At 42.5% G+C, this 22,345-nt stretch overlaps 1 protein-coding gene across 5 annotated transcripts in view; it reads right to left on the bottom strand.

Moving 5' to 3' along the window:
- C2CD3 (C2 domain containing 3 centriole elongation regulator) overlaps positions 1-22,345 on the bottom strand; it is a 127,785-nt gene that overhangs the window by 19,926 nt on the left and 85,514 nt on the right. For 2 of the 5 annotated variants that reach the window (XM_022593780.3, XM_022593784.2), the window contains 7 exons: positions 17,226-17,364; positions 14,836-14,900; positions 13,561-13,766; positions 11,985-12,118; positions 6,610-6,771; positions 2,946-3,166; positions 80-998 (listed from right to left, as the gene is read on the bottom strand). In XM_022593780.3, coding sequence (XP_022449488.2) covers positions 80-998; positions 2,946-3,166; positions 6,610-6,771; positions 11,985-12,118; positions 13,561-13,766; positions 14,836-14,900; positions 17,226-17,364 — 1,846 coding nt within the window. The other 3 variants (XR_016393839.1, XM_022593782.3, XM_022593785.3) reach the window with 3 other exon arrangements.

Here is a 22,345-nt window from a genome sequence, read left to right on the forward strand (position 1 = left end):
TGCGGCTGGCCTAAGCACCGGCACCCAAAATGCCTAGAGATGGCTTAAGGGGCTACCTGGGGGAAACACCAAAGGATACAGAAGGATGCTCTGCTTCGTGGACACCTCTGACCCAGATGTCTGCTGCTTCTGCCTGATGTCAGGGCAGTTGATGGGTGGCTGCTTATGGTTTTCCCTTCTGCTCTGGGAGGCTGGGTGTAGAGGGAGCTTCTCAGAGCTATCAGCAGAGTCACTTAGCTCATCGGAGGCCACTTCCTTCTCAGCCTGGGCCTCTGGCTTGGGCTCCTGGTCCTGGCCTGCCTTTGGTGAGTGCCACCCAACACAGGTTTTGCTCTGTTGGGCTCCTGAGAGTGTCACATGGGAGCTTAGCTGAGGGGCTGCTGAGGCAGGCTCTCCAATCCTGGCCTTACATGCCATGCCCTCACAAGGAACAATACTTTGGCTAGGAGAGCCCTGCCTATGCAAGTGGGGGTTAACAGTCCTTTCCAGGCTGGACAGAAAGCTACTTCTGACCTTGAGCTCCTCTCTGGGGAAAGGCTCTGAAGGACAAGAGGGGCCTTCCCCCTGCCCCTCATCAGGCTGAGGGCTGATGATCTCACTTGCATCTGACATGAAACTGGACCAAGGGCTAGTTTTGTCTGTCACGGTGGTGACCTCATTGAGGGCCCTGGGCTCAATGATGTCTTCTTCATAGTCCTCATCACTGTAGGCCAGGCCTGCCCTGGTGTCCTCACTGCTCTGCATTCTTGTGGTGGGTACCGTGTGCCCCAGGGCCTCGTGAAGCATTCCTCTTCCACCTGAAGTCTCTTCAAGAGTAGAGGGAGGTGGGGAGTTTCTGCCCTCATCTGGAGCTCTTGCCAATGGCAGGTCTGGAGTTGTGCTTCGTTCTTGCGTGGCTATGTCCTGAGCATCTGGGAAGGTGGTGACTTCTCTGCTTCTACTCTTCGCTTGGTGAGAACGCAAAGATCCTTGGGAGTTCCGGGTGATAGTCTGCAGATCTAAACAGTAACAGATATCACTCTTACTACAAGGTAGGGCCCCAGACCACTCAACTTTCCCACATTAGCTTCTAGTTTCAGATGTAGTCTTGCAATCAGACCTTTGAACAAACCTTAAAGATAATAGTTAATTTGCCCCCAAGAGTGAGTGAAACTATATTCAAGGCGGTACAATTTCTAGCATTTTATTCTAATATCAGAGGACCAAAATCTAATCCATTTATAGCTGTGGTTACGTCTGTGGAAACACTTTCAGAGACTATCTGCTCACGCTCAGGAATTCTTGGGAGCTGGGAGTCCTGGTAGGAATGTTCATGCTTCCATTTACTTCAGTAATTACCTATATTAAAAACCAAAATGAGAATCCACTTATTTACCTATTTGATGACAGCTATTAGAACTATTTTATTTGGAAAATAAGAGCAAAGAAATACCCATCACCCAAATGATAAGGCTGTGGAGATTTGTGAAGAAAATGGAGGCGGCATGGTGTGCTGGAAAGAGCACAGGCTTTGGAGCCAGTCAGGCTTGGATTCAAATCTCTACTGTCACTTGTCAATTTTGTGGTTATGAGCAAACTATCCTGAGTCTGTTTATCTTTAAAATGTGATAAAACACCACCTTTTTCACAGCGTTATGGTGAAAAATATATGAGATAAATGGGCATACATTGTGTAGCACATATATAGGCATTCAGTAACTCCTTTCAAAATTCATCCTCTCCTTGTGAAAATCAGTTCTCCTTCCGTCATCCCCTTGCTTACAACTCCCCTTTTTCTTCCAGGATAAAGATTAAACTACTAAGCTTGCCTTCAAGGCCCTTCGGCTTCAAGCCTTTGATTCTCCTCACTCTCCTCTTTTAATATGACCTTTAAAGGGATTCTCCTTATCCACTCTCACCTCCACCCCAAACAAGCCTCCCTCTGTTTTGCTCTTATGCTTTCTTTCTGGGGGGCAGCTTCTTTGGTTGACTATAGAATGCATGCTTGATGAAAGCACAGACAATGCCTGTCTTGTCCACCACTGTAACCTGCCAGAACTAGTGACACAATAATGCCTGGCACAGTTGGTGCTCAATAAACAGTAAGTGGAAGCCAAACACAGAGTACACTTCTGTGGTCCTGGCTACCAAAAGGTTAGGTATCTGGGAGAAGAGGGCAGGAAGGTTTGTGTCTAATATCAACCATGGTGGCTTGCTTTCCCTTTAAAGAGAACAAACTGAACTTATTCATCCCTGTGTAGAATCTACACATTCTGCTTGAGAAAAATGATCCCGGGAATTCCCTGGCAGTCCAGTGGTTAGGACTCTGTGCTTTCACGGCTGAGGGCCCGGGTTCAATCCCTGGTCGGGGAGCTAAGATCGCGGTGTGGCCAAGAAAAAAAAAAATCTCCCTGAATGATATCAATACAGTCAAAGTGAGAACCACCACTTAAGGGGGCTTTTCAAAGGGTAGACTATGGACCACCAACACCTAGAATCATCTGGGGTGCTTGCTAAAAATGCAGTCTTCTGGCCTCTGAGAATTAAAATCTGAAATATGTTTGTAGCTGAGTTTCTCTGAAAATAGAGCGGCAGGAGTTCACGAACTGCCACTGAAGAACTCATCTAATCCATTTCCCTCTTTTTCTGGTTGGGGAAACTGAAGCTCAAGAAGGGAAAGGGTATGCTCAGAGTCAAACAGTTAAGTCCGTGCCACAAACCCACCAAGGATTCGACTTGGGTCCCCTGCCTCTCAGTCCCATGTTCTTTCCATTGCACATGTCCCAGTGCCACGCTACTACGTCTCTCCTTTCAAAAAGAAGACAGTAAATAAGTAAGTAAGAAAGATGGTGAAAGCTGTTGGTCTCTATTAGCCATAAAGACTTGTCTAAAGGCACACATTCAAATGCTTTTTGAATAAGCACCCATGACCATAACTCCTCAACAAGAGCGGCCCTGAGCCATACCTGTGATTAAGGAGCTGACTTGCAACACCAGGTTATTGGATTTCTCCAGGATGCAATGGCTTTCGGGGTCTAGGCTGCTGGCTCCTGGCCGAAGATGGTCCCTCTGACTCTCTTGGCACTGCGAGATGGCAGTATGGGTCTGAGGACTGAGGGGAAATAAAGGCTTGGTGAGCTTCTGGCTAAAGTACTGCTGGATCTGATCTAGCTCACTCAGATTCCTCCTGCAAAAGAAGAAGGGGAGAAGAAAAAAGGGTCATTCACTGGGATTATGAGCATCTTTTATGTTCCCCTGACCTTCCATTGCTTGAGCTAGGACCTTAGCATCTCTCACTTGGTCTATTAACAGCAGGGCCCCTCTCTCTCCAATCCACCAATTCATCCTTCACCTCTCTGACTACAATCCCACTGTCGGGGACAACATTTTCCCCCTCTATCTGGCTAATGGGATTCCTCTTCTGATGTCCAGCAAGTATTCTACCTCCTTATAGGGAACCATTCTTATCATCATTCCAGTCCTCACTTCCCCTTACTCTGGGCTAGCACTGACCTCTGCTACCTTTTAACCATTCCTGATGGAATGGTTCAAGCAAGTGACCTTCAAGCAAGTGACCTCTTCCAGCAAGCCTTCCCTGACTCTAAGTTGGTTTAAGGGCTGCTCCTCTGTGCTCTAGTCTTTCTGTACTCTTCAACCATATCATTTGTTTGTTTCACATCTATTTCCCCTGATGTGATGTGCTCTCTGTGCTGATTCCTGTATATCTACTGCACCCAGCACAGTGCTTGGCACAAAATAAATGAATGCTGAATGGATAAATAGACATGAATAAATGAGCTTTAAAAAAATCTTCTATGCAAAAACCTTTAATTGGGGCCCATTCATTCTTACTACTCCGAGGATAAATCACACCAACTATTACCACCTTCACTTGCATAGGATTTTATGTTTTATGCTTTCAAACACATTACCTTGTTTAATTCTCATCCAACCAGATGAGATCAGTAATTACTGTTTTGCAAATAAGGAATGTGAGGGTCAGAGAATTTAAGTGATTTGTCTAGGGTAAGTAGTAGCATGCAGCTACTCAGAAATTGGAACTCCAAGACTTATGCTTTTTCCATTATAGTAGATGGGCTCTGTCCCAACTGGGTTCATTTCTGCCTCACACCCCTGCAGGCCAGAACCAGAGTTCAAGCTGCTCCCTGCTCTGTCCCTGTCCTATTCACTTTTTAAGGTGCAGCTCGTATTTCTCCTTTTCAAAGTCCATTGCCCCAAGTCATTAGGCCACCTCTCCCTTAAACTTCTTCACTCTTGGCATCTAACCTTCTGCCTTAGATTTTCCCTTAGTTTTCTCATTATGTGTTAGTTTAGTTTCCCTAACTAGGCCATGCGTGTCTGGTAATAGAAGATAACATCTCAAACTTCTCTATTTCTCTAGTATACTCAGTGTGCCTGGCACAACTTGCACAACGCAGACACTAAATAACTGTGAAGTAAACAGAAAGTCTTTCTATCCTTTTGTTAAGAACAGTCTGCATATCTTAGAGCCAAACGTAAATTAAATGACAGGACAAAGCTGATCCTTATTCTATCACTAGAAGCCACAACTCTATCAAATCGTAGTGGATTTACTTAGGTGTCTATATCTGGGTTTATGCCACATAGATAAATACCTGTAGCAGGAACGTGCAGACAAATGTCAACTTGGTGAAACTTTAGAAAATATGCAAACCCAACTGGCCTTGTCAGAGGTTCTGGGTATAGAACCTATAAACACCTAGCTGCAAATTCCTCATTTGTGGGAAAAGTTTGGTAATACTTGCCCTGCAGGCCTCACAGGATTGCTGTGACTCAAATGAAACACTGCTTTAGGGCTCTATGAACCCAAGGAAGTAATGCAAAATTGACAGTATCTTGTTTCATCTCTGTTTCGTAGAGAATTTGTCTACGACAGTTGTTCTCAAAACCTGGCTCTAGGACTGGCAGCATCAGCATCACCTGAGTTGTCAGAAATGCAAATTCTCAGGACCTATCCTAGACCTACTGAATCAAGAACTGTATGGGTGGGTCCCAGCAATAACTGTTTTAATAAGCTCTTCATGGGATTCTGACACTAAATTTTGAGAACCACTCCTCCAGGGCAGTGGTTTTTAGCCTGATGGTTTTAGCTCCAAGGGGATATTCGGCAATGTATGGAGACATTTTTGGCTGTCACAGCTGGGAGAGGGGTGCTACTAATATTTAGTGGATAGAGACCAAGGATGCTGCTAAATATCCTACGATGCACAGGACAGGCCCTCACAGGCAAAATATCTGGCCCAAATGTCAACAGTGCTGAGGTTGAGAGAAACTGCTCTAGGGTGAAGGAGAGTTTCTTTCTCTCCTTCCTCAGTGGGTGCTAAAGTATGTCAATTGAATGGACCAATAAAATGCAGCCACACTGTTGATGGTTTTACTTAGCCTCCAATCTCCAGCATCTTCCTAGAATGAGAATCTGAACATATTACTTCCTTATAAGTTTGAGCAATTTCCCAGTCTATAGCATGACTGCTCAGTCCTTTCTAACCCATGTCCCACCAAAAAAGATTTTGCCAATCTTTCATTCTGAGCTTGTTTTATGAAATCAAATAATAGATTAGCTTTTTCAAAAAATAAAATCCTTTTTTATATTTGTTTCCTCCAACTTTACACATTCTCTTCCTCCCGACCCCATCACTTTCCATTTGAGAATCACTGTTGTAAAAGTGCAAACTCTTGGCCTGACATCCAAGGCCCTTCAAGAACTGACTCCCACACAGCTTGCCCTGCTCCCTACATCTTATGCTCAGCCTCACCCTAACTGCAGTGCTGGTATCTCCCCAAACTGGGCTTATTGTTTCATGCTCCTGGGCCTTAGCACATTTTTTTTCTGCACAGAATACCCTTCATATTTGTTGACTTGTTCCTTTAAAGACCAGTTCAAATGTGACTTCTTTATATCTTTCCATGTACCTTATCTTACTCATTCCTCCATGTACCCTTGGCCAGGAAACCTGGAACTCTTATCATACATGGTTATAATTATAATGGCAACATGGCTGTCTCCTCTGCTGGGAATGGCAGAGCCAGGATTGGAAATCAAGTCTATCTGACTCTGGAGCCAAGTCCTTTCCACTGCACCACACTTCTTACTAGGTAATCCAGGGGCTGATCCAAATGATCTCTAATGGTCCTTTCAATTCTCACAGTGCTTTTCTGGCTCAGATGATGACTAAACTAAGAAAGAGATAGGGAAGCATTAACAGGACAGATGCTGGTCTGGAAGAATCCAGTGGTTGTGAGGATAAAGACAGTGAGACAGCAGGCAGGATCAGGCTTTGTAAATTGTACAGTAGATGTGAGGGTGGTTATTATTAAGTTTGATGACCAATCTAAAGTTTCTATATTTATAGGTGGACTAGAAATATAGCCCCCTGAAGGACTGGAAGGCCCCAAACTGAGACAGATTCATCTGTGAGGAATCCTGTGAGGCTCCGGGTCCACTTCGAAGCTAACATACACGAAAGTCCTTGCTAAACATCCCGGAGCGGTGGTAGCTGATAGAAAGCAGTACTGCAGGTTGCCTTTGCCCCTTCACCTTGCGCTCCACTATGGTTCCCTGTGTCTTTACTCAGCAGAGAGCCTCACCTGAGAGAAGTCAGAATGGAAGTATGGGAGGACAAGGGTGATGTGGTCAGTTTGTCATCACTTGGCAAGATTGCCTCTCCCTGCTGCAGGGATTCATGGAATCGGCGGATGTTCTGCACATGCTCTTCATGGCGTGATGCCTTGCTTCTTGTGGTACTGCTTCTATCAGGAATAAATGGGGGCAAAATAAATTCTCAACCAATGAGAAAACAAACAATAAATTTGTGACAACAAACAAATCACCCTTCTGACATGGTACTACAAATCCATCCCCACTACCACAGTTTTGGCTTCATCGACTCAATTGCTTGGATTATAATCATCTCCTGAAAATTCTGTCTTCAGTCTTACTCATTCCCCTTTTATAAATTCTCTACATTATAGCCTCAGTGATTTTTTAAAAACACAGAACTGAAGTAACAATAACAACAACATTTATGGAGTCCTTATTATGTGCCAAGCACTGTTCTAAGCATTCAACATATACTAACCTATTCAATTACTATCATTCCTTTCTAGCTTTGGCTTCTCTTTTTTTATCTTTAGAACAAATTTCAAGTTCCTTGGCATGGTATTCAAGAACTTGATCCCAGCAATAATCATCTTCTTTTTGTTTTTTAATTAATTAATTAATTTATTATTATTTATTTATTTAAAAATTTATTTTTGTCTTAGTTGTGGCACGTGGGATCTTTCGTTGTGGCACATGGGCTCTTCATTGCGGTGCACAGGCTTCTCTCTAGCTGTGGCACGTGTGGGCTCCAGAGTGCATGGGCTCTGTAGTTGTGGCACATGGGTTCTCTAGTTGTGGTGCGTGGGCTCAATTGTCCCGCAGCATGTGGGATCTTAGTTCTCCAACCAGGGGTCAAACCTGCGTCCCCTGCATTGCAAGGCAGATTCTTAACCACTGGACCACCAGGAAAGTCCCTTCTTCTTTTTAAATAACAGCTTCATTGAGATATAATTCACATACCAAAGAATTCACCCATTTAAAGTGTACAATTCAATGGATTTTAATATATTCAGAGCTGTGCAACCATCAGCACAATCAATTTTAGAATATTTTCATCACTCTAAAAAGAAATCCTACACCTAACAGCCATTACTCCATACTTCCTCCTCTCCCCTGACCCTCCACCCAAACCTCCCAGCCCTACGCAACTGCTAATCCACTTCCTGTCTCTATAGATTTGCCTAATCCAGATATTTTATATTAATGGAATCATACATATGTGATGTTTTGTGACTAGCTTCTTCCATTTAGCATAATGTTTTCAAGCTTAATCTATGTGGTAGCATATATCAGTACTTCATTCCTTTTCATGGCTGAATAATTTTCTATTGTATAGATATATCACATTTTGTTTATCTACTTATCAGTTGATAGACATTTGGGTTGTTTCTATTTTTTGGTTATTAGGAATAATGCTGCTACAAACAATCATGTACAAGTTTTTGTGTGGACATATGTTTTCATTTCTCTTGGGTATATACATAGGAGTGAAAGTACTGGATCATATGGTTACCCTATGTATAACCTTTTAAGGAACTGCCAGACTGTTTTCCAAAACAGCTGCACCATTCTACATTCCCACAAGCCATGTATGAGGATTCCAATTTCTCCATATCCTCCCCAACACCTGTGATATTTGTCTTTTTGATTACAGCCGTCCTAGTGGATGTGAAGTGGTATATCATTATAGTTTTCATTTATATTTCCCTGATGGCTAATGACATCAAACACCTTTCATGTGCTTATTGGCCATTTGTATATCTTCTTTAGAGATATATCTATTCAGATTATTTTATTTTATTTATTTTTTTTTTTGCGGTACACGGGCCTCTCACTGTTGTGGCCTCACCCGTTGTGGAGCACAGGCTCTGGACGCGCAGGCTCCGTGGCTATGGCTCACGGGTCCAGCCACTCCGCGGCATGTGGATCTTCCCGGACTGGGGCACAAACCCGCGTCCCCTGCATCGGCAGGCGGACTCTCAACCACTGTGCCACCAGGGAAGCCCCATTTGCTTTTTTGTGTGTGTGTGGTACGCGGGCCTCTCCCCGCTGTGGCCTCTCCCGTTGCGGAGCACAGGCTCCGGACGCGCAGGCTCAGCGGCCATGGCTCACAGGCCTAGCGGCTCTACGGCATGTGGGATCTTCCCGGAACGGGGCACGAACCCGTGTCCCCTGCATCGGCAGGTGGACTCTCAACCACTGCGCCACCAGGGAAGCCCGTTTGCTTATTTTTAATTGAGTTATTTGCTTTATATTATTAAGTTGTAAGAACTCTTTATATATTCTGGATACAAGTCTCTTATCAGATCTATGATTTGCAAATATTTTCTCACATTCTGTGGGTTGTCTTTTCACTTTCTTGGTATCGTTTGTAGAAGGAAAGTTTTAAATTTTGATGAATCCAATTTATTTTTTCCTTTGTTGCTTCTACTTCTGGTGTCATATCTAAGGAATCGTTGCCTAATCGAAGGTTAGAAAAATTTAATATGTTTTCTTCTAAGAGTTTTTATAGTTTTAGCTCTTATATTTAGATATATGACCCATTTGGAGTTAGTTTTGTATATGGTCTGAGGAAAGGGGTCCCACTTCAGTCTTCTGCTTGTGGATATCCAGTTATTCCAACACATTTCTTGAAAAAAGACTATACTTATTATTAAACCATCTTGGCACCTTTGACATCTTGGCATCCTTGGCACATGGGTTTATTTCTGGACTCTCAATTCTATTCTATTGATCTTTATTTCTATCCTTATACCAGTACTGTATTGTTTACTGTAGCTTTGTAGTAAGTTTTGAAGTTGGGAATGTTTTTCTTCCTTTTCAAGATTGTTTTGCCTATTCTGTGTCCCTTAAATTTCCATATGAATTTTAGGACTAGCTTGCCCATTTCCATAAGGAATCCAGCAGGGACTGTGATATAGGGAGTATGTTGAATCTACAGATCAATTTGGGGAACTGATAACAATATTAAGTCTTCCAAATCCATGAACATGGGATATCTTTCCACTTATTTATAACTTCTTTAATTTATTTCAACAATGGTTTATAGTTTTCAGAGAACAAGTTCTGTACTTTTTTGGTTAAATTTATTCTTAAGTATTTTATTCTTTTTGATGCTATTGTAAGTGGAATCATCTTTTCAATTTCTTTTTGGATTATTCATTGCTGATGTACAGAAACACAACTGATTTTGTATATTATATTTTAAAAGTTTCTCAGTTTGGGGGGGGTTGCAAGGAGGGATAAGTTAGAAGGTTGGGATTAACATATACACACTACTATATATAAAACAGATAACCGGGAATTCCCTGGTGGTCCAGCAGTTAGGACTCTGGACTAGGACTCTGTGCTTCCAATGCAGGGGGTACAGGTTTGATCCTTGGTTGGGAGACTAAGATCTTGCATGCTGTACAGCACAGCCAAAAAAATTAAAAAATTAAAAAAAAAAAGATAACCAACAAGGACCTACTGTATAGCACAGGGAACTATACTCAATATTTTGTAATAACCTATAAGGGAAAAGAATCTGAAAAGTAATATATATATATATATATATATATATATAAAATCACTGAATTACTGTGCTGTACACCTGAAACTAACATGATACTGTAAATCCACTATACTTCAATAAAAATAAAAATTAAAAAAAATTGTAAGAAATTAAAAAGTGTCACCATTTAAATTTCTAATATGGTAAAAACTGATAGCTATAACCTACAGAAACAAACCTCTTTGAGGTCATCAATAATTTTAGGAGTATAAGGTGGTTCTGAAGTGGAAATGTTTGAGAACCACTGCTTTATTAAAGTATAACCGGTATATAATAAACTTCACATATTTAAAGTGTACAATATGTATTTTGACATATATGTACCTCTAAGGAAACCATTACCACACACATTAAGATAATGAACATATCCATCACCCCTAAAAGTTTCCTCCTGTCCTTTGTAATTCCTCCCTCTTTCCCGCTCCATTCATCCTGCCTTATCCCTAGGCAACCACTGATTTTCTTTCTGTCACTATGGATTAGTACACATTTTCTAGAATTTTATATAAATGGAATCATATACAATGTACTCTTTGTCTAGCTTGTCTCTCTCAGCATAATTATTCTCTCTCTCAGCATAATTATTCTGAGATTCCTTTGATTGTCTCACTGATTGGCTATGGTCAATAAAATAGATATTGGGATCTAGGATTTCACATACACATGGGCTCCCTTCATGCAGAGGGCAGAGGCTCTCTTCAAGTGGTAGGAAAGCTACATAGCACTGAAATGGGTCTTTGAGTGGCTAAGCAGTATTAGAGTATCTTTCTTGGAATAAAGGGTCTACTCAGTAACTGCTGCTGTAGGAGTGGCTTGTATAAGATCCCTTGCCTTCTCCCTGAGGTGGAGAGAGAGACAAGGAAAAGACTGATGGAGGCAGGGGGATGCCAAATGACACTAGGGCCTGAGGGGAATGGGGTGGAAAGAAGCAATCTTAGTCTTAGATTCTACCCTTTGACAGGATGGAATATGCTCTAGTCCTGATATCCATATGCATATCCGCAGTTGGCTAGGTGAAAAGGGTGGGCCAACTGCTTTTCACAAAATAACCTGGCATGTAGGTTTGGGAGGGGAAAGGTCATGATATGCTTCTCACACAGCTGATGACTGATTTTAGGGATGAAGGTTAAAGGTCTCTGAGGAAAAGAGAAAAGAGTCCCTTGCACTGAAGCTACACTTTTTTTTTTTTTTTTGCGGTACGCGGGCGTCTCACTGCTGTGGCCTCTCCCGTTGCAGAGCACAGGCTCCGGATGCGCAGGCTCAGTGGCCATGGCTCACGGGTCCAGCCGCTCTGCAGCATGTGGGATCTTCCCGGACCGGGGCACGAACCCGTGTTCCCTGCATCGGCAGGCGGACTCTCAACCACTGTGCCACCAGGGAAGCCCGAAGCTACCCTTCTGATAGCAGTAAAACTTCCTTTTAAAAAAAAAAAAAAATTTATTTTTGGCTGCAATGGGTCCTGCAGCATGCGGGATCTTTCATTGAGGCACGCAGGCTCTCTAGTTGTGGCGTGCGGGCTCAGTTGCTCTGCAGCACGTGGGATCTTAGTTCCCCGACCACGGATCGAGCCTGTGTCCCCTGCATTGGAAGGCAGATTCTTAACCACTGGACCATCAGGGAAGTCCCTAGTTTCTATCTTATAAAAACTCTTTTCATAGGATCTTGGGGTTCCCAGGGGTTATGAAAGAAGGTCAATTGTCTTTCCCTGTCTCTCATTTCTTCCTCTAATAAAGGAGAGAGAAATGACAAGCTAATATGCACACTTCCACTCTTGACCCCATTTCCTTCTATCATAAAGAAATCACTCACCTCCCAGGAGAGGAGAAATCAACCTCCTTTGATGAGGTGTGAACAAGTTGTTCTGGAGTCTGTCCTGCAATGCAGCCAGGGAATGCACCATACATATCAGAGGCAGGGAAAGAAAAGGTACTATATATTGGGATCTGTAGAAGCAAAGAGAAAAATAGCACACTTGTTGCCACAAATCCTTTTGGAAAAAAGCAGTATAAATAAATTTGTAAAATTTATTGTATGCATATAATTTATTATTTTCTATGTATTGAACACTGTACTAAGCAAGGTACATGCATTTTCTCATTTAAACATCACAATCTTATGAGGTAGGTACTATTATTATCCCCATTTTACAGACTACATTATCAGACTGCTTTTTTTAATTTTAAAAAAACATTTAATTAATTAATTAATTTTTGCCTGCATTGGGTTTTCGTTGCTGCGTGTGGGCTTTCTCCAGTTGCGGCGAGCGGGGGCTACTCTTCGTTTCAGTGCGTGGACTTCTCATCGTCGTGGCTTCTCTTGTTGCCGAGCGCGGGATCTAGGCACGCAGGCCTCAGTAGCTGTGGCTCGTGGGCTCAGTAGTTGTGGCTCGTGGGCTCTACAGCTCATGCTCAGTAGTTGTGGTGCACAGGCTTAGCTGCTCCATGGCATGTGGGATCTTCCTGGACTAGGGATCAAACCCGTGTCCCCTGCATTGGCAGGCGGATTCCCAACTGCTGTGCCACGAGGAAGCCCTCAGACTGCTTTTTAAAGGCTGCTTTATTTTTATTTATGCTCTTGTTTCCTCCACTAGTTTGTGAGCTCCTGGCTGGACATCTTACATTTTCCTTACATGTGAGGATAATCTGGCTGTGATATTTCTTGTCTCATGATTACCAGCGTTGATGTAAAGAAAAGACCCTCCTATATGGGGACTATTTAAACTCTTTGTCATTTTTCTCACGCATGCATTTATTCACTCATTCATTCATTTGATATTTACTGATGCCCACTTTACCAAACCCTGGGCCAGGCATGCGTGACAAACAGATGAGTAAAACACAGTCTTTGCCTTGATAGAGCTCTCCTATCTGGGACAGCCTGGAAAAGTCTCCTTTCCTTTACAGTTAAACTCCCTGAAAGAGTTGTCTGTACTTACTATCATCAATTCCCCTCCTCCCATTCTCTCTCTTTTTTTTTTTATAATTAATCTTGAATCCCATTCTCTTTTAATTTTTTTTAATAGACCAATGATTTTAATGTAACAGTTTTTTTTAAAAAAGTTCATCCAATGTGATTTCAGATTCCACACTGCAACTAATCTTACTTTATTTAAAAATTGAGATTTAATTCACGTATTATAAAATTCACCCTTTGAAAGTGTTCAATTCAGTGGTTTTCAGTATATTCAGAATTGTGCATCCATCACCACCATGTAATTCCAGAACATTTTCACCCCAAAAAGGTCATGAGGTCATTATGAGACACAAATGTATTCTGTATGCTGGAAAGTACCAAACACATGTAAATTATCTTCTTATAGGTTTTGCTCTATAAGAGCAAACCAGTAGAACCCTTACTGGTTAAGGACGTGAATCAGGATACATACCAGTGATCCTGAGGTCTCCATCCCACGTCTTGCTTGCCTTTCTTCTCTGAAGTGCATCAAACTCTCCAAAGGGGAGATGGCAACTTTTATCTGCCCTTGGCACTCTCCACTGAAGTCTGTGATGTTGTACCAGCCACAGACAAACTGGAAGCCAGAGAGAAGCGGGGAGAGGTCCACTGAGGCAAAGCCAATCACCCTCTCCTCATCTGTGGGGGAAAGAGAAGAGCTGGGCAATGTGGCTGGGCATGTCCTGCCACTGAGATTCGAGGTGGCACACAGAGAAACTGATTTAGAGGATGGAAAGGTTCAGTGATTCCACAATCAACAGAAAAGACAGATAATGAGGATGAGAGACTGGCAACCACAGCCTGCTTTCTAACTACTGTAAGTTCTCTTTTTGTATGGTAGGGAAAAGCTGGCAGGGTTGAGTTCTGTCCTCTTGATATAGGCAACTAGAAAACACCCCTTAAACATAAGAAACACTTGTTCTTTTCCCTATGTTATCACGTCTCACTGACTTTCCTTAGGGCAGTGGCTCTTGAAAGAAATCATTTGAAAGACCATCACCCTTGGAATTATGAGGGATTTGCATTTTATTTTTACTTGTCTGCATTTTCCAAATTTTCTATAACATACATATGTATTATATTTAATTAAGAACAAAAGACATAATTCACAAAAAAAAGGACAAATAACCCCCTAGAAAACCAGTACAGTGTGCAAAATGAGCTTGGGCTATGGCCGCTCATTTTTTTTTTTTTTTTTTTTTTGCGGTACACGGGCCTCTCACTGTTGTGGCCTCTCCCGTTGCGGAGCACAGGCTCTGGACCCGCAGGCTCTGCGGGCCATGGCTCACGGGTCCAGCCGCTCTGCGGCATGTGGGATCTTCCCGGACCGGGGCACGAACCCGTGTCCCCTGCATCGGCAGGCGGACTCTCAACCACTGAGCCACCAGGGAAGCCCGGCCGCTCATTTTTTTTTTTTTTTTTTTTGGCCACATTGCACGGCTTGTGGGATCTTAGTTCCCTGACCAGGAATTGAACCTGGGCCACAGCAGTGAAAGCTACGAGTCCTAACCACTGGACCGTGAGGGAATTCCCTCAGGCCGCTCTTAATGACAGAGAGCGGGTAATCTGTGGGATTACCTCTAACATACATATGTGTTCCCAGAACCATCAGTGCCATGGTTTTACCTGGTTAGAAAAAGAAAAGGATTGGCAAATTGTCAACATGATGTGAACTTATTTTTACAACCAAGTAAGACAGAGTTCATACCTCCTTTATGCCAAACTCTGAAGACCAGAGTTTGTTGTGGGTCCAAAAGAAGTTCCTTTGATAGCCTATTAAGAAAAACAACCACCACAGATTAATTGTGTAGGTAGCTCCTCTAGTATGAAACTTAGACTTGAAGAACACCTTATAGTTGCAAAACACTTTTCTAACATTTTCATTTCATGCTTATGATCATCTTCTAGGATATATTTTTATCTTCACAGTTAAAAGGAGGGAATAGAAGCTCAGAGAGATGAAGTAACTAGGAACTTGTCAAGACCTAAAAACAAGCCACCGTGATGTAGTATTCTTCCCCCTACCCCGTTTTATTGGAGCAGGTAAGGATTCTTCTTATGCCTTGTGGTGGTGCGTGGAGATGGTGAGAAGAGAGGAAAAAGAGTGTTTATTGAGTACCTACCTTGGGCCAGCCATGGTGCCAAGTGTTTCTTATACATGTAATCTGCACAAAAACCTATGACATGGACATTATTATCCTTGTTTTACAGATGATGAAGCTGGGCTCAGAGATGTGAAGTCAGTTTTTCAAGGTCACATAAGAGTCAGTAAGTGGCAGAGCTGTGATTTGAACCCCAGTTTGCCTGACTCCAGAGCCACACTGTGCAGAGGCAAGGCACCAAAATAAGAAAGTACCCAACTTTCTTACCAGGTTAAAGAAGTCAATGTGGAATTCACTAAGCACCTCTAATATATTTTATATGAAGTGAATTGTATAGTTTTAAACTACAAAGCAGGTACCCTTGCTCCAGGTGAGCAAGATGGAGAACCAGAGAAAACTAAGAGACTTTATTTCCTTCTCCAGACTCCACTGGGGAACTGAAGAGAGCCGACTTCAAGACCAGTGAGAGGCACTGTGCTAACTTGGAACAAATACTGTGTCAGAGATTTGAATTCTAGCCGGGGGTCAAAATATCCACCTCTGAATTCTAGCTCTCCTAGTATCACCTGAGTGACCCTGAGCACTCAGTCTCTTTGAGCCCTGATTTTCCTACCTGTTAAACGGGATATTATTATCTACCTACAAGGTTTCTAGGAGGATCAAATGAAACAATTTTGTGATAAAGAAATTGCCAACAGCACCATCATTCATTTTTCTTCTAATCTTGTCTCTGTTACCAACAGACTATGTAACCTCCTTGGGCCACAGTCTCCTCAACTGTATAGTAAGGGGATGAAATGAGGTGATTGTTCATGTTGCTTTAACAAGTTAGTAAAGTTAGGTTCTGAATGAACAAATCACCCTCACTTAGAAGCTCAGCCCTCTGGTCGCCTATCTTTTGAGGCAGATTTGATATTTCAGTACTGGCCACTATGGCCAGAATATCTATAATTTCCAGTAGCTCACCATAGACAGTACTGAGCTGTCACTGCAGTTATAGCTCCTGACTCAAGTCAACCACTCAGATTTCACAACACTGAACATGTGAGCAACTGCTGAGACTCGATTAGGTACATAAACACTGTGAGAAAACAGCAGATCAGATACCATGTGGCATGGCTGGTGTTGGTGGACAAGAATTAAACTTTGCAAAAGGTGATTCAGTGTAAAGATAATAGTAACAATAATTAGTAATAGAATCCCACTTTTAATGATAATGCAACAGGTAACAGAAGAAAAGGGAGGAGAGCCTGGTACCACAGCAGTGGGCCTCTGTACCAGCCCCTGACCTCCGAGCTGCACTGCCACATGGTTGACAGGACTCCATCTCCCCCTTTTTTTGAGCTTCCAAAGGAGATCTGTCATTTGTTATGTACCTACCACGTACCAGGAGGTAATTTCCCTAAATGTCATGTAATTTGGACCTCCTAATAACCCTGTCAAAATTACCTCCACTTTACAGATGAGGAATCTGAGGCTCAGAGATGTTATGTAACTTGTTCACACAGCTAGTAAATGAGAGAGATGGGGTATGAGGCCAAGTCTCTCTAGTTCCAAGCCCTGGTTCTTTCCACTGCACCAGAAATCTTTTCCAAGAATGTATAAGCCACAGCCTTTCCTGAGGTCAGTCCTCTCTGCCTTCTTCACCTAGATAGCTTGCATACATTCTTCCACACTTAGCTGAGGGGTCTTCAGGGACTGTCTTAATCGATTACCTTTAATTCCCACTGCCCAGAACAGAGCAGGGCATATAAGAGGTCTTCACTGAATAATTTTTGAGTTGTACTGAGCAGAGTTAAAAACCACCACAACAAAACCTTTAAACCACCACTAGCTGTGAATTCATAAGCACTAGGATTAAATAACTGTTTGATAAGGAAAGCATTCTCCAACTCTGCTCAATATTGTTGTGTCTGTTACATTCCTCACTCTGAATTTGTCTCTTGGAACAAAAAGCAGATTTTGGAAGGCTGATGGAACATCATAAAATACAAACCTTGATTGCTGTTGAAAATTCCAGATGGGGGAATCTGTGTTTTCAACCACTGGGGTGTAGATAGGAGATGGCTCATCAGCTGTTGTGAAGGATACACAACAACTGGGTATTGATACTTTCCTCTGTGTCAAGGGGCTCCCTGAAATAGAAAAGAGTGGAGTGACTATACTTTAGGGTACCAAAAAGAATGTGTTGGAAGCCTCTCATTATACAAGTACAAGAAGAACCATTCTTAGCTCTCTCCTACCTTTGGGTCTTTCTTTGAGCTATTCCCTGTGTCTGAAATGTTTCTGCTACTGAAACTGTCATTTCAAGGTTCAGTTCATAAATACTACCCAGCAAGAAACAACTTCTTCCATCTCCTTGTACTCTGTGGGATGATGGAAAATATTGGATTAAGAGGCAAAAGACAGAACTGCAAAGAGCCTGGACTTACAAGTCAGATGATCAATGATTAGCTCTGCCATACACATTCTGTGTAACCTTGGGCAAGGCCTATCTAGGCCACCACTTCCTCAAATGGGGCATATGATACACCTCCTCAGATGTTGTAGATTAAAAATAAATAATAATAGTAGGTAACACTTATATAACACTTACTATGTGCCAGGCACTATTCTAAGAACTATACATGTATTAACTCATTTAATCATTACAACAAACCTATGAGGAAGTTATTATTATTATTCCCATTATATAGATGAAAAAACTGGGGTACAGAGAGATCAAACACTTATTAAGTGGTCACACATTTACTAAACGGTAAACTGAGAGTCAAATTCAAGCATTCTGGCTCTAGAGTCCAAGCTCTCAGCCATTGCCTGTATTGCCTCCACTAGAGTTAAATGAACGTAAAACACTGAGTACTGTGCTGATGCTAATTTTACAAGATCAGGTTTCCAATGTGGGAGACTCAGTCATTTATTTTCTCTTAAAACAATGTAAAATGAAGACGGATGACAATACTAGATAGTCTAACTCAGCTGTCCAACAAGATAACCACTAACCACAGGTGGCTATTTTACTTTAAATTAGTGAAAATTAAATAAGATTAAAAATTCTGTTTCTTAGTTACACTAGCTATATTTCAAGCACTCAATAGCTACATGTGGCTAGTGGCTACCATACTGGACAGTAAAAATATAGAACATTTCCATCATAGTACAAAGTTCTTTTTGACAGTGATGAATAACACAGACTCTACATAATGTAGTAGACTCTATACATTCCATAAGATCCCTTTCAGCTCTAAAATGATATGACTCAGGATTACAGACGAAGGAAAGAGAAAAGAAGAAAATAAGTATGTCTTAAATATTATTTACGTGATCCAGAGGAACAAATTCTGTATGTGGACTCTAAATGGTTTGTCTCCTTTCTACCTGACTAGCTCAAGGCTTCCCCAAATGCATACTCCCACTTTACTTTGTAGGTGAAGTTAATCTTCTTTTTTTTTTTTTTTGCAGTACGCGGTCCTCTCACTGTTGTGGCCTCCCCCATTGCGGAGCACAGGCTCGGGATGCGCAGGCTCAGCGGCCATGGCTCACGTGCCCAGCCGCTCCGCGGCATGTGGGATCTTCCCAGACCGGGGCACGAACCCGTGTCCCCTGCATCGGCAGGCGGACTCCCAACCACTGTGCCACCAGGGAAGCCTGATAAAGTTAATCTTTGAGGCTCCACCCTGCTCCTTCTCTGATTGCTCCTTTCAGTAACTACTCTTCCAAAGACCCCAGGCTGTCCCTGTGGACAGAAAATCCGATGAACACATTTATACTCAGGAATGCTGATTTTACTCCCCTCCACAAGCAGTGTAACATTTAATAAGTAGCCTTTAAAAGACAGACTCTAGGGCTTCCCTGGTGGCGCAGTGGTTGAGAGTCCGCCTGCCGATGCAGGGGACACGGGTTCGTGCCCCGGTCCGGGAAGATCCCACATGCCGCGGAGCGGCTAGGCCCATGAGCCATGGCTGCTGAGCCTGCGCGTCCGGAGCCTGTGCTCCGCAACAGGAGAGGGGCCACAACAGTGAGAGGCCCGCGTAACGCAAGACAGACTCTAGTACCTTCTACTCTGAGAAGCCTCTCTTGACTCTCTAGGCAGAATCTCTGAACATTATACCCCCATCATTAGATCTCTCCAACTTCAACATTCTTTAGGGAAACAGAAGTGCCTGCAATTTTGCTTTGCTATGTTTTCCTCAACCAAAAGAATTTCCATTAGAGTAGAACAATTTTTTTTTGTAGTTTTATTAAGTGCTTTTTAAAAAAAAAATTTATTTTATTTTTTATTAAAGTATAGCTGATTTACAATGTTGTGGGAATCTCTGCTGTATAGCAAAGTGACTCAGTTATACACACACAGACATTTTAAAAAATATTTTTTCCATGATGGTTTATCACAGGATATTGAATATGGTCCCCTGTGCTCTACAGTAGAACTTTGTTTATCCATCCTACATATAATAGTTTGCATCTGCTAATCCCACATTCCTAGTCCTTCCCTCCCCCACCCCCCTTCCCCTTGGCAGCCACAAGTCTGTTCTCTAATTTGCATTAGAGTAGACCAATTCTTTTCAAATTTTCCCACCAAAGTAACAACTTTTAGAGACAAGTAAATACTAAAATCTGGAGCATTGGGGTTCTTGTTGCCTTGAAAGAGCAACAACACACATGACATCTATTAACAGGCTTGTATTTTATCTAAAATTTCATGAGGATTTTACATTATCTTCCTTACTATAGCCCTATTTGTTTAAACTAAAAATGATATTTTCCCCCCAAATCTTGGTAAAAAATTTACGTCATGTTATTTAATATCGTGACTTCTAACAACCAGACCAGATGGCATTACTTTTTAAGTCCCTCTTACTGGGGATAATTAATAAAGAAAGAAAATGGGTGATGAACAGAGACAAAGGAGTGGAGATTTTGCAAGGAGGCCTTGGGAAAGAGAACTGAAGAGGAGGAAGAGGAATGCTAGCCTTAGAAGTGAGAGCTGGTAGTGGCTTCGAGGCAGGAGGGAGCTGAGGTGTGTGCAAGAGCTGCCAACAAAGCAGGACCCGGAGAAAGGCTTAACCAGCAGGCAGAGAAACACTAAGATACACAGAAGAACTACAGGAGGAACAAAATAAAACAAAAAACCACTGGCTACAACCTGGCAAAACCAGTTTACAAGCATATTCTTGAAAGAGCAGGAAAAAATGATTCTAATAAAATGGTAGTAAGCAAAGAATAGTTAATGGAAATCAATAATATAGCACCCATGGTTACTAATGTAAAATGTACAGAATAGCACTAATGGTACCTTTATCTAGTGAGCTATCTTCTTAAAAAAGTTTTATTTTTGTGAAACTCAACAGTATTACATGGACTGACTTGCTCAGCATCCACCCCCACTAACTTTTACTGTATTGTATTCCTTTATTGTAGAGATTGAAAGGGTCACAGATTCTTTTGTGCTAGAGTATGGATACAAATTGGTCTCTATCTGTTATATGCCATTACAACAGATCTGGAAGGCAGACGTGAGGCAGAGGACATGTTCCTTTCCCTTTTGCTTTTACTACTAGCAAGGATGACACTGAGTTTTCTGCTCCAGGGTTTGGTCCCTGAGGCCCCAGAGGCCTGATGTCAATAGTGCTGATGAGAGTTTCCGATCACTGGGCTGCAGTGTTGGCACTGTATTTCAAATTTAAAAGATCTACTGGTTCTCTCCTGAAAGCTTAGCCTAGAGCCCACTCCCTGAGCCCTTCCAATAACTTGAAGTACCTTAATAATCTATATTAAACTCCTCTCTGTTTAAAATGGCTGGAGTGGGACTTCCCTGGTGGCGCAGTAGTTAAGAATCTGACTGCCAATGCAGGGGACATGGGCTCAAGCCCTGGTCTGGGAGGATCCCACATGCCGCAGAGCAACTAAGCCCGTGCACCACAACTACTGAGCCTGCGCTCTAGAGCCCGTGAGCCCCAACTACTGAGCCCATGTGCCACAACTACTGAAGCCCGCGCGCCTAGAGCCCGTGCTCCACAACAAAAGAAGCCACTGCAATGAGAAGCCCGCACACCGCCAACGAAGAATAGCCCCTGCTTGCCGCAATGAGAGAAAGCCTGCGCGCAGCAATGAAGACCGAGCACAGCCAAAAATAAATAAATAAATAAATAAATAAATAAAAATAGGTAAATAAAATGGCTGGAGGGAGTTGTTTCCTGTAACTGTACTCTCCCTGACACAGCTTCCATCTCTCTCTCAATCTCACCTCTCTCTCTCTGTCTCCCATTTTCCTTAGTATTAATAGGTCTCAAGCTTCTCAACTGATTTCTTCCAACAGAACGTCATAAATCCTCACAGCTAGGGAGAGATAATCTGCCTCTATACTGACAGCTTCCATAGTATTCTACAATAATCTGTGTGTGTCTGTGTTTCCCTCACTAAACTAATGCACAAAGTAGGCCCATGGCCCTTATTAAAGGTTTGCAGACTCCCTGCTGCCCTTTGTCTACAGACGACTGCCAGGGTTGGAGAAGAGAGAGAAGCTGCCTTGTGTGCGTGCCGTATGCGCCAGCAGAGGACAACAGCATCTGCTCAGGAAAGCTCTGAGAGAAATCAGCAGAGAGGACCAACTGTAGTTCTGAGATAGGACCCCTCGGTTCTGGTGTACCCTGCCACTGATTTACTGTGACATATTGGGTACTTCATTCTGGCTCTCTGGGCATCAAGTTTCTTCATCAGAAACATGTGCTCTCACATTACTTCCTACGATAAAATTCTATGATTCTAGATATACACCAATACTGCTCAGATCTCTCTCTCATACCTCAACCCCCCTTTTAAGGTTCGTTATTTTTGAGGCTGCTATTTGCTAAAGTCCCTGAAAGAGAAGTACTATTTTTACTTTGGAAAAAAAGTGTCCTTATTCAGTCTTGAACAGAAATACTCCTTTCAGCCAAAGAGGCAGGTGATAAAGAAATCTGCTTGGGTCTATCAGGTTTCCCTGGCTCTCCCCTTGTGGTTGGAAATTTAGCTGGGCCTGTTTACCTTCCTGGAAAAGGTCAAGTTCTGATATACTTTTGGAGGCAGCCGAGATGAAAACTGCTATACTTCCTACTGGGTTGGGACGCACATTGA

The sequence above is a fragment of the Delphinapterus leucas genome, chromosome 7 (genome assembly GCF_059928025.1).
Source record: "Delphinapterus leucas isolate spDelLeu-1000000601 "Yukka" chromosome 7, BTC_Dleu_Yukka2, whole genome shotgun sequence".
Lineage (NCBI taxonomy): Eukaryota > Metazoa > Chordata > Mammalia > Artiodactyla > Monodontidae > Delphinapterus > Delphinapterus leucas.